The 17,649-nt window shown below is 36.1% G+C and overlaps 2 protein-coding genes across 3 annotated transcripts; both read left to right on the top strand.

Annotated features, from left to right (window-relative positions):
• Nucleotides 1-374: 374 nt before the first annotated feature.
• Nucleotides 375-5,677, top strand: LOC112025649 (uncharacterized). Of its 2 annotated transcripts, XM_024058322.2 has the most exons (13): nucleotides 375-770; nucleotides 846-902; nucleotides 1,027-1,078; nucleotides 1,187-1,260; nucleotides 1,342-1,472; nucleotides 1,680-1,803; nucleotides 1,975-2,130; nucleotides 2,230-2,540; nucleotides 2,625-2,670; nucleotides 2,779-3,389; nucleotides 4,708-4,830; nucleotides 4,920-4,987; nucleotides 5,478-5,677. In XM_024058322.2, the coding sequence occupies exons 1-13, from the start codon at nucleotides 746-748 to the stop codon at nucleotides 5,479-5,481; spliced, it is 1,782 nt and encodes a 593-aa protein (XP_023914090.1). In that variant the 5' UTR covers nucleotides 375-745; the 3' UTR covers nucleotides 5,482-5,677. The 2 variants fall into 2 exon arrangements, with proteins under 2 accessions (XP_023914090.1, XP_065638000.1); XM_065781928.1 differs by lacking the exons at nucleotides 1,680-1,803; nucleotides 1,975-2,130 and having other exon boundaries at nucleotides 377-770; nucleotides 2,220-2,540.
• Nucleotides 5,678-8,415: 2,738 nt separating this feature from the next.
• LOC112025650 (protein HEAT STRESS TOLERANT DWD 1) lies at nucleotides 8,416-16,088 on the top strand. Its single transcript, XM_024058327.2, has 12 exons — nucleotides 8,416-8,552; nucleotides 8,646-8,812; nucleotides 9,461-9,539; nucleotides 9,888-10,070; nucleotides 10,185-10,283; nucleotides 13,720-13,885; nucleotides 14,007-14,113; nucleotides 14,261-14,400; nucleotides 14,501-14,573; nucleotides 15,096-15,211; nucleotides 15,394-15,511; nucleotides 15,613-16,088. Exons 1-12 carry the CDS (start codon nucleotides 8,505-8,507, stop codon nucleotides 15,742-15,744), a joined length of 1,428 nt encoding a protein of 475 aa, XP_023914095.1. The 5' UTR covers nucleotides 8,416-8,504; the 3' UTR covers nucleotides 15,745-16,088.
• The last annotated feature ends 1,561 nt before the right edge of the window (nucleotides 16,089-17,649 follow it).

Genomic DNA, 17,649 nt, shown 5'->3' with positions numbered 1-17,649 from the left:
GCACGTACACAAATTAAAATGCTAAAAATACTGTTGTTTACTACATAAAATTGGAAGCCCTTATTCTATTATTTAATAATCAAAGTAATATTTGGAAGCCGTTAGATAGTTAGATCATTATTGATGATCTTGATTTAGAACATTAAAGACTCAAAATCCAACCACAAGCACAAACCATGAATAGTCTAATATTGATCAACAATAAAATGAAGCACATTTTTTTATAGGCTTTTGTTGACGGGTATCCTTATGTACTTGTTAAGGAGGCTTCAAATGAGTCTCACACTCTCACTTGCATTAGAAAATAACAAAAACTAATAGACAAATGTTTTTTAAATTAAAAGTGACTCGATTCCCTATTAAAAGCCAATCGACTCCATTATAAAATTCAAAATTAACCCAAAATTTTTTATAATTTTACTACTTTAGGAAGCTGTTTAAAAAGTCTAGCTTAGAAGTGAGTAGCTAGTCAGGACTCGCAAGCCATGAGAGAGACAAAAATTGGGATTTGCTTCACAACATTTGAGGTTGTTTATTTGGTAAAAAATATTTTGCAGACCCCACCTTTGTTACTTCCCTGAAGTCCAACCATATCCACTCCTTCCAATCCAATCCCATGTCTCTCTATCTCTCTCTGTGACAACCCGTGTTCTGCAGGATACAAGCCTTTGCATTTGCTTAAAGCAAACATTCAAAACTTCAACTTGAAAGAAACAACTTTCTTGATCAAATTTGTTGTCATACAATGCCAGGAATCATCCTAGTTTCAGGTGTTAACAACTGTCTCTTGTAACTGTTCTCATGAATTATTTTAATATCTAATTTTCATACATCATTAACTCCAGTTCTGGAATTCATGGGGCTACCACATGCATTAGCTTCTTCATCAATATGCATAAAAGGTTGGCACTTATTACTTCTTTTTAAGTTAATTTAATATTCCTTCATAGATGTCTACAATGTTCTTTTTGATTCTTTCTTCTTTTTTTTGGTTCAAAATTAATAAGGTATATATTTTAAATGCAGTTTCCATGGGGAAAATAGAGTACCAAATTTGGGACAAGGGAGACTTCTCCTTGTAATGTTTATATTATTCACTATTCAAAATAGTGTGTTGATTTTCATCTTTGTTACGTTATTTTCTTGGGCATGATGATAAAGTTGTGCCTGTTTTCACTTTTTACAGTCCATTAACATCTCTTCGTGACAATTTGATTGTTACACTTCAGGATGCTGATGGGATCAAAATATCTCATGCAGGTTTGTAGAAACTTTTCCCATTTGAAATCATTTACTTATTCTAGAATAAAAGCAGATGAGGATCAATGTGTTTTGGGACAGGGGTTGAGATCAAGTCTATTGTGGAGAAAGGTCTTTGGGATGACCTTTTTCCCCTAGAAGGAGGCGGTCACATACATATGAAGTTGCAGTTTGTCCTCAGTGAAGAAGAACGTAGCCGAATTCGTATGATGGTACAGTATCTTCTTTCTATCCTCATTTTCAATAATGTAATTATTGACCAGTTTCAAAGTTCTCCTGACTGCTAGTATATTTTATTCTATTTCATTTGTGAAGAATGATATCTACATGTATTTTTGTTTTGCATTGCTGTTTATCTATGTGGAATGAATTGTTTATTTTCGCTGTTGTTTAGTATGTCTTTTTACATTTTTTCGTAGAGAGAATCTGCATTGAAAAAGAAACAAGATGAGCTTCTCAATAGCAGTATTAGAACTTCACAGGGTGCTACTACTGCTTGTAGTAGTGTTGCATCATCTTTGGGCTTCAGGCATGAGGTCTCAGGTCAGATTTTGCTTACCTGATTGCCAAAATAAATAAATAAAACCTTAAACGGCAGAAAAAGAAATGTAATAGGAAGAAATAATGACAAAAATTTTAGTTGTCAATGTGGTATTATATGCATATTTTCTGAAAGGCTTTATCTCAATGTTTTGAGTGCTCCATGTTCTCAAGATTCTCAAAGAAGCCTTCTTCAAACTGAAGGAGTAAGTGTCAAAGAGGTAGCCTCCAAAGTGGTATCAAATCCTCTTTCTTTCTGCAAGGGTGAGAAATCTGGTGCTGAGAGCATAAAAGGAATTCATCACGATCAAAAGCAGTTAACCCCATTAAGTATTACCACTTTGTAGTGTGATCTTTTAATTCTTTTAAAAAAAGGTACAGTATCATTTATTATTTTAATGGTTATTTCACCTGTTTAGAATGATGCAGATCGATATGAAGAGATTTCATCAACCATTTCTGCGCCACAAGGAGTTGATGTCCATCTAAGTCACAAGGAGCTAGTTGAGAAGAATGAGAGCAAGTCGTTGCCTGCTGACTTTCCTACAGAAGCAATTTCTTCCAATGAAACTTCCTTATTGTTGGGAGGTTCTCGATTAGATGTTGCTGCCTCAAACAATTCAATACCTCACAATCTGGGGGAAGATAGTGGTCATAACATTCAGAAGCAGAGTCAGCTAGGGAAATCTCCTAGAAATGTGAAGAATATGATAAGTGCATTTGAAAGTGGTCTAGCTCAGGTAAATTTAGTATGCTACTTCACTAATATTCTCTTTATATCTTGTTTCCTACAATTATGATTCGTAATTCATGATTTCAAGCAGGATATGAGGTCTCCCATCAAATCTCCACCAACAAGATCTCAAACAAGTAAGTCTAGAATAGAGTTGAAAAGTCAGCACTTAAATGAAGGCAAGACACAAATTACTAAGACTGAACAGTCAATATCAGGAAGAGTCATTAATCTTTTTCTTGCAGAAGAGTTGCAACATACCCCAACAGATATCAGAAAAAGAGGAGAGCAAATTAATTTACTTGGTGCTTCAGATAGGAGTAAATTATCTCAGGACACTGGACAGTTAGAGGAGTTGAACACAAAGAAATTTCAGATATTAGGAACAAAGTCAAGTCTTAAGAATAAATTCCATGTAGTTCATAAAGAAGTCAGTAGAGAGGAAGAGAAATCTCATCAAGATTTGATGAGAATATCCACATCTGAAACGGCTACAGTATCATGGAGGATCCTTGATGAGTATTCAGGTGGACACCCTCTTAGTTTGTTCACTGGCAAGCAAGATTCTTGTGGCAATCCAGTTATAGAGGAGAGTAGAAGGGAAATTCAATTTACAAATTTACAAGAATTCAATATTCAAGGAGCTTCAACCCATAAACTGGAATCAGTACATTATTGTGAAGATAATCATTACTTATTTAAAAACTCTGGTGCCTGGATATTTCCAGATGAAGCAAGACAGCTGTGTGTGACAACTGGTGGTAAAAAAGTCATGGATCTAATGGGAGGTTGCAGTACTAAGCCAAAGGTCCATCAAGGAAATGTGAATCTTTCTATGCAAGAAAATATGGAGAAGGTATCTGAATTTTCCCCCAATTCTTTTTTTTATTTTTATACAAGATAAAAATTCTATTCTAGCTTAATTTAAGTGTATATGTGTGTGAAGCTCCCTTCTAGAGACTTGAATTCCGACCCTTGCTCCCCATACCCCACAAGCACTTATACTTGTGAAGTAACCATTGTGCCAAGGGTGTGCTTTCCCCAATTTTTTTGATTGCTTGTTACATTGGCAAATAATTGAGTTTAAATTTGTAAACTTAAATAAAAGGAATTAAAACTTTTCCCTTTTCAAGAAATTCTTCCTTTAAATAAGAAATTGGTACTTGATAAATCTTTCACTATATATAAATCTATGTTTAAAAATTGAGAAGATACCAAATACAACCACAATGTTCTGATTTTACTGGTGTCACAGAGTGTATGAAATAGAAGTAATTAAGCATAAGAAAGGTAAACAAAAAACGTGAATGGTCTCTGTTGGTTTTGTCAGAAGACGGGGGATGTTTTTAGTGTTCATTTTTAAAACACAGTTAATGTGTCATGGAACTCCCCATCTAAGTAGACAATTGATATCAAATTGCTAAAGATGTTAAATATCATGAAAGCATTACTTTTTTAATGTGAAAGGAAGCATAAAAGAGAGAGCACACACAAAGTTTTACATGGTTTAGCCTACGTCCACAGTGATAAAGCCCTTGACGGCTACATATTATATTTAGCACTTGTGTCACAATGATCCCAATGTAGGGTTTATATACTAGAGAATATATGACTAACTCTAGGCTAACCATAAACTAACCTAAGGTTAATATGGTTGTTTTACAAGTACATGGGCCTACAATTGGTATGGACCACTTGGTCCATAATATGTCAAACACTTAACATTGTCAAGATGGTAACCAATTGTTAGCTCTAAATCTTAATGAAAAAAAATTCACTTTTGTAAGCTTACATCCTTCATGGCAGTCTGGGAGGCATTGCTAAAATGCAACTGTCAGGACAGATGTATCATGAGACCAGTTGTAGAAACAATCATATGATAAAGCAACTAAATCCATTTCTCACACATAGTATGATCCATGGTGAGCCATTGCCCTGTACTGTCCTGCTGCCAGATGTTTTAACAAGATTTTACTTCTTGCTTTGACATATGCTACTTGCATAGTTGTGGTATTGAGATTCAATATGTTGTTATACATAATCACTCTTACTATTTCTTTTGAAGCATTTCCATCAGAACCTTGGACCTGACATGTTGGAGAAGGTTCCTTCTTTTTTTCCTTTTCAAAGCTGGTAATGAGATAATCTAATTAATGTGTTTACATCATCTTCAGCATAGTGTGGACGCCAGAACTGTTATTAAGGCTGATAAAGACAAGAAGGAGTGCCAAAAAATTGGAAAATCAAAACCTGAGAATTCGGAGGATATCGAAACTTCTGGAGGACCAGTGGGACAGGTCATTTCATTTTTATTTGAACTGCTCTTGAATGACTTCTTCTCTGGTCCATAATTAAAAATACTAAGATTATACTTGTCCTTTCTCAGGCAATAAAAGTTGCAATCATGCTGGGATTTGGAATACTTGTTCTCCTTACTAGAAAAAGAAATTACAGGTATGCAGATCCTTCTCAATCAATTTGAATTTGTGTTGTATGACTTAATCATCTATACCTTGGCTCGCCTTGAACCGTATGGATCTGCCAAACTTAATGCAGTATGTTACCATCATCTCCACTAGGAAATTGGATAAACAAATTGTTGTAGCATTTGTTTTCTTATTGAGTGACAGCCTAACTATATTTTGATACAGTCCTCACAGATTGCATGGATAAGTATCAAGTGCTCTTCCCTTACATGTAGTAGAGATTAAATACAAGTAATTGCAGTATATCTTCATGAACACATGCACTTAGACAATGGTTTATGTGGAAATAGCCCAAATTCTCAAAATGGAAAGAATAAGGTCATAGACTAGGTTCATTCCAGTACATGATAGACATGCATCCTAACATAGTAACAAGTTTGTGATTTTAAGAGGTTAACAGCTTATCTGCACCTCACTCGATTTATGCTAACATGATTTTCTTAACTCTGGAACTGCAGATAGAAGATTCTGTAAATAAATGTAACAGCCATCATGCCAAGGGACTCTTTTGTATCCAAGATGTTTTACAAATCTTCTCTCCATTTTTTTCAGTTGAAAGTAAATGTGGACAACCAGGCCCAACTGTATTCATGAGAATTTTCTGTTCTTTAGACTATATGTAAAATGCTTCAATGTATTTTTCAATTTCAAACACAAATTTCTTTTAAGCCAATATAACTACATTGTATACATGTTTAAAAACAACAAAATACACCACAAATTATCTTCAAGCAACTTGTATGTGATTCTGTTTTAAGAAATCAAACATAGGTAATATCATCAAGTCCAACACTTCAGGACCTCTTAAGGAGGCAGCAATATATCATGACAGCCACAGCAACTTCTGTCCTAAGTAGCATGGACACAGCCACATACACGGCATGACATGACATGAGACACAGCAACATGAAAATTTTTGAAAAACTAAGATATAACACCGTGGGGATACGACAATTAATTAATTAATATTTTTGCATATATAATTGGAGTTTACTATTACTTTCACCATGTTCAAGCCCCTGAAATCCTCCTTATTGCTGTTAGATATTTGTTTCTCGGTGCATAAAAGGTTTATCGGTGGATACAGACAAATATATAGTGTCACGTCCAGGTAGGTCTCACCGCTCGCTCCTATTTACCCTTCTGATTGGGGGAAAAAAGGACTAAATTGCAATGCTATTTAAATTTGAGATAATTTTGAGCTTGATCCCTAATGGCATGTTTGGATGTTTAAAAAAGGAGGGGGAGTAGAGTAGAGGAAGGGAGAGTAATGCAATTACCTTGTTTGGAAGTTTTTTAAAAAATGAGGGGGAGGGGTTTGGAGGAGTTTGGAGGGGTTTGGACTCCCTCTAGTCTCCCAATTTTAATTCCCCCAAATTGGAGAGATTTGGAGGGGGAGTAGAGTATATAAACTATTGACCAAGTAAATTACCTAATTTACCTTTATTATATTAACAAAATTACACAAGGGGAAGGGCTAATTATTCCCTTCCCCCTTACTAATTTTAAAAACATCCAAATAAGGTGGAGGTGAATCATTCTCCTCTACTCTCCTCCCCACTACTCCCCTTCCCTCTACTCCCCTCTACTCTCCTCACTCTCTAAACTTCCAAACAAGCCATAAAGTTTTAAAATTTATATTTTAATCCCTAACATTTTAGAGCATTTTGAGGGGGGTCACCCTTCTACTCATTTGCTCATCATAAACCTAAGTTTTGCTTTAATATCAAATAATATTATCTCGAAACTAGCTTGGGGATGCTAACACGTGTCAAATATTTGTTACATGTTAATATTTCAACAGGTTGTTACATGTCAATATTTCAACAGGTCTAGTGCTTTATGCACTGGAGCCAATCCTTACCCTATTATCTCAAAATGTTTTCACTAAAGTCAAATCAATAGAGGCAAATTCTCATCATTTCAAAACCCAGGAAAACATATAACATTGAATTCAAAACAAATTAATCAATGTTTTTCGACCATAAACTTAATCGATTTCATTTCTACAAAGCCTTTTATTTTTGAACAATTTTGTATGGAAACAAACAAATAGGAATCTACGGGCTTGGTCAGTAACAGATTGGCCATAACCCATCCAAGCACAAACCAAATAACCTTTCGACCATGAAATAGACTGTTACAAACTTGCAACCACCAGAAACCCTCACAACTGAGCACCCCTGGCCCTAATCTCCAAACCACTAAATCAATCACAAACTTTAAGCTAGAGATTTAAGAAAAATGAGTCAAATCAAAAGATTGTTCCGAGCCCAACGATGGCAAAGGCTAGCCCAAAGGGTCATCACTATATAAGAATATTAGCAACTCAATGCAACCCAAGTAGAAAAAGGCTAAAGAAAATAGAAGAAGAAATAAAAGAAAAAAGAAAAAAGAAATAAAAAATGAATGATGTGAAGCTACGTGTCATATACTCATATGTTGAATTTATAAAATAAAATAAATAAAAAGAATTATGTGATGAATAAATAAAACAAATGTTGATAATTGATATGACTTTTTTTTTTTTTTTTTTTGAGGGAAAGGTAAGTCAACTTTATTAAGATAAATCAAACTGAAATACATTAACCAAGTCTTGTGGTAATTCTTCTAACCACACATCTGTATCAGCAGCTAAAACTACTCTCTTTGCAAGGGAGTGGGCCAACCTATTACCCCCCCTACATGTATGAATGAAATTACAAAACTGCATGTCATCACCTAATTTTTGGATATTACTAATAATGTGACCCAGCTGAGTTCTATTGGGCTTTGGATTATTGAGTGCCTGTATGATTTTTAAGGAATCACCTTCCACGTGACTTAAGCATGAATTAAAAAGAGTTATTTTAGGACCATAACATTTATCATACATTTTTTTTCATAATTATCTTATGTAATAAATTGTGACTAATTACTTGCCACTTTTATATAAATCCATCACTTTTTTTCCATCACTCACAGTCAGCCATATTATATAGTTGTGAAAATGAGTGAAAAATAAGTTATAGAACTAGAATTTTTCTTAATTGGCATTTAATGGTCACATCATTAACATCTACGGACATATTAAAAACAGCTCTAAAACATTAGGATTAAAAATCAAACTTTAAAATTTGAAGGATCAACTTCAAAATTACATGGTTCTCCAAAAAAAAAAACTTCAAAATTACCTCAAAAAATTTGTTTGAGATAAAAATTACCTCAAATTTGAAAGTGTATTATTTTGTATTTTAAGTCGAAAAGAATTGGGGGAAAAAAAAAAAACTAAATTCGAAGCCCTTAATTGTCATTTGCTACAAATGTATGTAAACAAATATAATACCACAAAAGATAAAGGTAACTCTTACAAATACCCAAAAATATTGTGGTACTTCTTCACAAGCGTATAAAAGAAAACCCCTAGCTGAACCAAAACCCTTCCACAGCTCATTCCTCTACATAACTCTGTCTGCACCACCATCGTCCCTGAAAGAGACCCAGAAATGGTTCGCAGCCTAAAAAACCCAAAGAAAGCCAAGAGAAAGAACAAGGTTCAATTTTTTTTCTTCCTTACCGTTATTGGGTTAGTTATTTCAGTTAATGGGGTTCACTTTTTTTACAACCATCTGTGATTTTGTGTGCAGGACTCGAAAAAAGGAGATGGGTCTTCGTCGTCTTCTACGATACCGTCAATGCCGGCGAAGGTGTGGCAACCAGGTGTGGACAAATTGGAGGAAGGAGAGGAGCTTCAGTGTGACCCTTCTGCTTACAATTCACTCCACGCGTTCCATATTGGGTGGCCCTGCCTGAGGTGCCTTTAATTCTCTTTGTTTTCTGTTAGGTTAATGGGAAAGTAGAGGAAAAAAGAGTAGGATTTGGAGTTTTGAGTGGTGGGTTTTTGATAAATTGGGGAACTCAGAAAGTTTCAAATTGAACAGAAGCTTAAATAGACATAAAACAGTGATCTTTTTGTTGAATACTAGGTGGGTTAAGGAAAATATACATTTTTAATTCTCTTATTGATGTGAACAAGCTGAAAATTTAGTAAATTTGTTATTTAGTTTTTGATAAATTGGGGAACTCAGAAAGTTTCGAATTGAAAATTTAGTGACTTGTTATTTAGTTCAGTATTAGAATTTAATTAGTTTTGAAAGATTAGGTTTTGTACATGATTGTTAAGATTGATGCATACATTATTTTCACACCTTAGTGGTTTATTCTGACTAGAGATTGCAGGAAGTGAAAAAGAATGTGTTATTTTTGATATTTTCTTTTCCGGGACCAATAAAAACTGCTTGTTGGGCATATAGGTGGCATAAGCAGCTCCCCCCCCCCTCTCTCTCTCTCTCTCTCTCTCTCTCTCTCTCGTTTAATTCATTTTTTTAAGAAGTCTTATTTACTGTTAGAATGAAATCATTTTTGACAGCTTTGCTTATCAAAAAAAAATTTGTTTTGACAGCTTTGATGTTGTGCGTGATACACTGGGATTGGTTCGGACAGAGTTCCCACACACAGTGTATTTTGTAGCGGGGACTCAGGTGAGCTTTGTTTTTTGATGTCTTTATATATGGTTATGGAGTGAACATAAATATACTTCTGGTATAATCATCTCTATGTGGAAACCTATGTTGGTCTTTGCAAAGTGTTGGTGCATCAGTAATGTATTTATGTTTTCCTTGTTTTTTCCTTTAAAAAAAAAAAGGATTATGTTACTCCAATATGCTGTAGCAATTTTTTCCTGAATATTTTGGAGAGGCATGTTCAAGTTTGTTTGACCTTCTGATTTACTCATTTGATAATTCAGCCAAAACAAGAATTACTCCTTTGATATTTTCTACGCAAATATTACCCAAGTTCTATATTGACATCACCATTCTTTTCTGCAGGCAGAGAAACCTTCTTGGAACTCTATTGGAATATTTAAAGTATCTAACATCACTGGGAAAAGACGTGAATTAGTGCCTTCCAAACCCGCAACTGATGATGCTGATATGGAGAGTGAGAGTAGTGATAGTGATGAAGATGGTGAAGATGAGGAGCTGGGTGGATCTGGGACACCAATTTTGCAGGCAACATATTGTTTTCTTTGACATTTTGTTAATTTCATGACTGACCTCTGTCTACACTGCCTGTTCTTCTCCTAATCTATATATATTTTTCCCTTATCTTGTTTTCCTTTACAGTTGCGAAAGGTAGCTCACGAAGGATGTATTAATCGTATTCGTGCGATGCCACAAAATCCCCATATATGTGCATCTTGGGCAGATGATGGTCATGTGCAGGTCAGACTTCGTGTCCATATATTGTGGTTTCTTCGTGATTTGGATACCTTTTTTGGTTAGTTTTCTTGTCTTGCTGTCAATGTAGCAGAAGTCATCGTGGAATGATGGCAATAAAACTTCAGATTCTGGAGTCTCAAGTTTAGGGCATGAAAATAACTTTTGCATCACATATTTATGGGGTTGTTTAGGTTTGAAATCAAAAACCTAACCCTCATCCTTTCTTCACTCTTTTCCCAAGAAAGGTGCTAATTAAAGAAAATGTTTACGAACCCCAAATACCTTAGATGAATGAGATCCCAAAGATTGAATTAGATTAGGAAAGTTAGTTAGATAAGCAGGAATGGGTTGGTTAGGATTCTAGCATACTAATTAACTATCGGGAAAAAAAGAGAGGGAAAAAATGGTAGTAGTCTAGCATGCTAATCACATTTATCAAAAATACATCATTGTGATTCACAATTAAGCATTGAATAAGAATAACCAATTTTTTTGTTTCTCTCTTAATCTTTTATTGTCTTTCTCAACTCTAAATTCTTTGGAGGGGGTGACTACCTTGGATCAAGTCAATTTCCTTACAATTCCTCTTCATTTCCATGCACTGCCCTTCCATCCCCTTTAGGAATCGCCAGGTTTCTAACAGTGTCCAAGTTGTGGTTAGATATTCATGAATTAGACACTCAATAATGAACTGCTTATAATATGCAGCTATGTCATTTGTAGGAATAGGCCTTAAAATCTTTTATTTATTGAAAAAATACTAAATTGCAAATTACATCACTAAAGTTTGGGCATTTTTCATTTTCCTCCCTAATGTTCGTAAATTTTGATCCACTCCCAAACATTAGGGTTCATTTTGATTGGGAACCCTTCTATCCGTGCTTGTGCCTAGCTGGCAGTTAAGTGCCACCTGAGGCAGATATGAACTTATCAAAAAAGACTATCACATATGACGGTTGGTCCAATGAAAACGTGTCATGTCATTTAATTATGCCACATCAACTAAATAGCCTAGAAAAACTTTTTTAAAAATCTTTTAAAAACCAAAAATTACATAAACTAGTAAAGTAAAATAAAATTCTAACATGATTTTCTTTGCATCTTGATCTAAACCCATTTATGAAATGAAGTAGAACAAGTGGAGTTGGAAGAAATAAGATCTCAATCTAAACAACAAAAACAGAAAATACGAATACGGAAGGCCCTGCACTTTATTAAGGTGCTTCTACAAATTGCAATAGAGGAGCAAGTGAAAGTTGAAACCCCAAAAAAGAGGTCCTCCGACAAGCAGCCGAGTACTTATTCCTTAATACGGGACCTCGGAAAGCTGTCCTTGCACTTATTGTTGCAGAGGATCTGATAGAAACAACGGCATCTTAGACAGCCAGTGCTATGGTCCTTACACCAGGGACCCCATTAAGCTCTTGGCTCACTATGGTGCCTACACAGTTCACACATATCCATCTGATTTTGTTTTTCTTGAAATCTTATCGTTATTTAATTTTTTTACACAAAAAATTAATATTATTATTTTCCCTTTGAATTTGACTTTTCATTCACAAGATCTAATATTTTCTTTTCACTACTTTTCTTTCACAAGATCTAATGTTTTACATACATTCTTTGATTGTTTGCATCTTTGATTTCTCATATTTAATTCGTTGTTTTACTTTCCAATATACCTTTCCAAGCTTCATAGGGAATTTTTTTTGGGGGGTTTATAGTTAGTAGATCTAAATATTGTTGTGTGGGAAGTAATTGCGTTTGTGCTAGGGTTTTTTTGATGGTTGGAAAAATCCATTCTGTCTGGATGTCCACAAAATGTTGGAAAATCCATTCCATTTGAGTTGTTTGTGTTTGGCAAAGAAAACTTTGTATGATTTTCCGAAAATGAGTAACTTATGGAAAATGATGAAATTTTCTTAAAGATGGGGTAGCCCCTATTGATGAAAAGATGAGGGAAAGTTGCTTGAGATGGTTTGGTCATGTTCAGAGGAGAGTGATTAATGAACCAGTAAGAAAGAGTGAGTTGATCCAAGTTGAGGGAATGTAAAAAGGTGAGGAAGACCTAAAATAACATTAGTAAAAGTAATAATAATAAAAAAAGACATGTCAATTAGGAAAGAAGTAACAGAGAGTATGACTTAAGGTAGAATAGAATGGAGGAAAATAATACCTGTGGCTGACCCTAACTACATTGTTGAGGATCCATAGCCGACCCCTAAAATTTGGGAATAAGGCTTTGAGGTGATGGTGGATGAGCTATGTTTCTTATCTTGATTTTTTGGGTTTGTCTGGGTTTGCTGAGATCTGTTTCCTGGGCTTGTGTCCGTGTTTGTTTCCTAAGAAATCAAATGGAAAATGAAAAAGTGATGATAGAGAAAAAATGATTAATTAAAATCCAGAAAAATAAATAAATAACGAAAAATAAAATAAAGTATTAAATTATATTTTTTTATTGACGTGGACAAAACATCGTTTTTAGATGAGGTGGCACTTAACAGCCACCTCAGCACTGTCATAGACAGGACTCGCAATCAAAACAAACCCTAATGTTAGGGGAGTGAATCAAATTTTGGAACTTTGGGGGTGTAATGTGCAATTTAGTAAATAAACTGAACATTCTTTTTAGTGGAAAAAACACACACACACACACACACACAACCCCGTGATTTTACCACAAAAAACAGACCCCCCCGCCCCCCCCCCCCCCGCGCGGCCCCAGGAAGTTCTTAGTGTAATACTTAACCCTACTGTTTTATATCATTATGTGTAAATCGTTAAACATCCATGAAAACAAACTGTGAGTTGCTCATGTGATGACATGCTTTCATATTATTTTCGCATAAAACAGTACTACATGGGGTGTTGTGTTGCACAAAAACCCGGGGGATTTAGAGATACATTCATTCAAAACCTCCGGGAGCTTAGATTTAGGGTTACATAATTAACAGTTTACACATAAAATAATACCATAGGAGGATTAAGTGTTACAATTGAAAATTTAGGGGGGTTCAGTGATTTAAGGGGAAAGCATAGGGAGGTTTGTATATTTTTCCCTTATTAGAAATATACCATTATAAGTGACAGACTGACATTGGTGCCTCAAAATTTCAGAAAGTGTCAATGACCAACAAAGATATTCAAGATAATATAAAAAAGTCTTTGGAAATTATGGCACAGTTTTCAAATAGCACTTCCCCCTCCTAAAAGAGTGGGTGGAGGGTGAGTTTGTAAGTTGAAAATCAACTAGGTGTATGTGTAACTTACCAAAAAAATAATGACATGATTAATTCAGTTTTTATATGAACTTTTTTTTTTTTTTTTTTTTTAAAGTTTTTGGAAAATGAAAGAAAAAAAAATTGAATTAAACAATATGAACTTAAAAATTGAACTTGTGAAATTTGTTTTTGGTAATAATTGCTAATCTATTGAGCAGGTATGGGACTTCAGCTCTCATCTGAATAGTTTAGCAGAATTGGAATCGCAAGGTGCCCAGGGAGCTTCTTCAGTTTTCAATCAGGCTCCTTTAATGAAGTTCAAGCACAAAGATGAAGGCTATGCTATAGACTGGAGTCCTCTTGTTCCAGGAAGGCTTGTATCTGGTACTGTTAGATAATATTTTTATTTTTGTTTGTGCTTCTCCACTACAAAAACTTTAATTGCTAGTTGTTTAATGTATGGAAAATGGTCTAATGCTTTGATGATGTTCTTCATTGTCTGAAGGGGACTGCAAGAATTGTATTTATTTGTGGGAGCCTACATCCAGTGCAACATGGAATGTTGATGCTACTCCATTTATTGGTCATGCTGCAAGTGTTGAAGATCTGCAAGTATGTATTTGAACTGTGCATCAGTAGTTGATTTTAACTTTTTGGGTTTTAACTATATGCATTTGAAGCTAATGATTCAACTTCAATAGTTTTCTTTTTATTTTTTCATTCCTGTAACCATTCTTGTTCCAACTCTTTTCTGTGCAGTGGAGCCCTACAGAACCTCATGTGTTTGCCTCTTGTTCTGTGGATGGGACTATTGCAATATGGGATACCCGTTTAGGGAAGTCAGCGGCAGCATCTTTTAAGGCACATAATGCAGATGTGAATGTCATTTCATGGAACAGGTGTTTAATAATCCCAGTTTTTCCTTGAGCTGAAAATCCTTACTTGTCTCATATTGCATTTATTTAATGAGATTTTTGGCATTTTCTTGATTCTGATCAGGCTGGCTAGCTGTATGTTGGCATCTGGAAGTGACGATGGTACATTTTCTATTCGCGATCTCAGATTGCTCAAGGTATGCCTGGTCTGACTTAGGATATTCTTTCATATTTTCTTGAGAAAAATAGGTTGATAAATTCTCAAAGTAAGGCTTGCTAGTGTATTACAGCATCAATCTTTTTGCCTTTTCATGTGCCTCATCTGAAATAACGTCAATCTTCTGTTCTTCTACTTCAATTTTATGATTTGCATTGCTAAATCTATAAAATCAGATCTGTCACTGGCACACTCCTAAATGGGGCTGTTATTAGTCTTGATAAAGCTGGCCAAGTTGATCTGTAACTTGGTTTTTGATTCTGTTACTCTGCTTACCTTAGTGTTCTTTTTCTTGTCTCATCCTGCTCTATTGTTATATGTGTGTGGGGGTGGGGGTGGGGGTGGGGGTGGGGGTGGGTGCGTGTCTTAGTTGAGCAAGATAGCAAGAAGTGTATGTATATGAAGGCCTTTGGTTTTATTCATTTGACTGCAAGTTTCTGTTCTACTGAAGAAGGATATTAGTTGATAATGCTGATGTGAGATGTGATTTTTTTGTGAGCAGGACGGAGATTCTGTAGTAGCACATTTTGAATACCATAAACACCCTATCACATCCATTGAGTGGAGTGCACATGAGGCCTCTACTTTGGCTGTTTCATCATCGGACAATCAACTCACGTAAGTAACATGTAATAATGCAATGGAGGCCTGAAAAACCTGATAGAAGGGATCATCCAAACATAAGTTTGTACTTTTGCTATTTTTCTTCTCTGAATAGAAGTATGTTTTGTTTTCTTCTGTTAAGCTATGTTTTTCTGAATTATAAATGGTTTGTTCCCTCATTTGGCTTCCTTGTCTAGAATATGGGACCTTTCATTAGAAAAGGATGAGGAAGAGGAGGCAGAGTTCAAAGCTCAAACAAAAGAACAAGTAAATGCCCCTGCAGATCTACCTCCACAACTTCTGTTTGTTCACCAGGTAAATCCCTCTCTTTCCAATATATATATATATATATCTTTTGTTTGATCTTGAAAAGTTAGTTCAGCATGTTAAATCAACTGTGCTTTGACTTTAAACAGGGTCAGAAAGACTTGAAAGAACTTCATTGGCATTCCCAGATTCCAGGAATGATTGTATCTACTGCAGCAGATGGTTTTAACATCCTGATGCCTTCAAACATACAGACCACCCTCCCCTCAGAAGGTGCTTGAAACTCACATATGGTCCTTGGTATATGTTTCAATGGTGTGATAGCATGCATCAGCTGTATGTTTCCAGGTGGCATTGATGTGATGGCAGACCTCAGCTGCTGCCTTAATGCATACATCGCCTGGAGCTCGGATTAGGGTTGGTTGAACTGCCCTTACTATGGCCGAATATTTCCGAGATTTTTTTGTTTATTTATAATTTTTTATTTATTTTCTGGGTGTGTTGTTACTGTTGCTCCCAAAAGTTTTGAAAAGCCTCAGAGTCGCTTCAATTTTATAATTTTTAATATATTTGTCATATAAAGAAGACTGCGAAAGCAATGCAAGATTTAGCAATCTCATGACCAGTCACCAGCCACAATTGTAGAGAAACTGCGTCACAAATACAAACTGTAGATAACCCATTGGCCATTGCCACTTAAAGAAAAAGCAGTAAAAGATACGAGTTTATCTGCAACTGGCCTCCAAAATTCGCGTACTTGGAATTATGACGGAGCCCAAATTTGATTTCAGGACAAGTTATAAGCGACTCACGCGTGTACACATGAAAAATAACATATTTCTTATACCGTGTTGATCTATTAGGGGTTTAATTACACATGAACTGGTTATTAACTTATTTTGGAGAGAACTTTTTCTCATGTGGGTCTCACGTAGAGACCCTGGGTTGATGAAAATACATCTCTATTCTCCTGAATAGGGTTCCTTTCCCCGCCGGTGGAAACTTGGTAAACCTTCTACAGTTCTTCACCTCCTTTTCTTTTTCCCTTGTGCCACTCGTTCTCTCATCTGTCATGGAAGACCTTGAAACTCAGTGGGCACGTTTGTCCCTAGGGGTTTAATTACACATGAACTGGTTATTAACTTATTTTGGAGAGAACTTTTTCTCATGTGGGTCTCACGTAGAGACCCTGGGTTGATGAAAATACATCTCTATTCTCCTGAATAGAGTTCCTTTCCCCGCCGGTGGAAACTTGGTAAACCTTCTACAGTTCTTCACCTCCTTTTCTTTTTCCCTTGTGCCACTCGTTCTCTCATCTGTCATGGAAGACCTTGAAACTCAGTGGGCACGTTTGTCCCTCAAAACAAAAGAAAGCAGCACCATAGATCTCCCTCCAATGGTTGAAAGCCATAACCGCATCCTTGTCGTGAAACTTTTCACCAAAAGGAGGGTCAACCTGGAGGCCCTCACTAAAACCTTGCGAAGTATGTGGCGCTCAGTTCGAAGTGCGAGACTTGGGCTCCAACACAGTGCTCATAATCTTTGAGGATGAAATTGATCTGCAAAAACTGATGGTGCAAGGCCCTTGGACCTTTGACAAATATCTCATCGGTTTATACAAGCCAACAAGGGAGGAATCGGTGGATGACGCCACCTTCGACAAAACCACTTTTTGGGTCCAGATGCATAATCTCCCCCTTCGTTGCATGAATAAAACCACTGCCGAAGCTATCGGAAAAACTTTAGGCATTGTTGAGCACGTCGATGCGTCCGCTATTGGAGAATGCCGTGGTCGTTACCTTAGAGTACGAATCAAACTCAATATCACCAAACCACTGTGCCAAGGAAGAATGGTGAACATCAGCGAAGCAGAACCACAGTGGGTGGCTTTCCAGTACGAGAAGCTTTCGATATTTTGCTACTGGTGTTGACTCCTCAACCACGACGAGAAGGATTGTACTCTCTGGTCTGACAGCGGCGAAACTTTGCGCACCGAGGAGCAACAATACAGCGCGTGGTTACGTGTTCCCATAAACACTCTTCAACAGCCTAAAATGGCCACCGATAAACCCACACCACAGCCCAAACATCCCAGTGGACCACCATAACCCCCTCACCCCACGCCATCACCAACCGTTGCCGGAACTTCAGCAGCAACAAAACCCACTGCTTCGATAACTCCTACC

Source organism: Quercus suber, unplaced genomic scaffold (genome assembly GCF_002906115.3).
Source record: "Quercus suber isolate HL8 unplaced genomic scaffold, Cork oak 2.0 scaffold_283, whole genome shotgun sequence".
In the NCBI taxonomy this organism is placed as follows: Eukaryota; Viridiplantae; Streptophyta; class Magnoliopsida; order Fagales; family Fagaceae; genus Quercus; species Quercus suber.
Note: the sequence above shows the minus strand (reverse complement) of the source record. Positions and strands in the feature narration are given on the sequence as shown.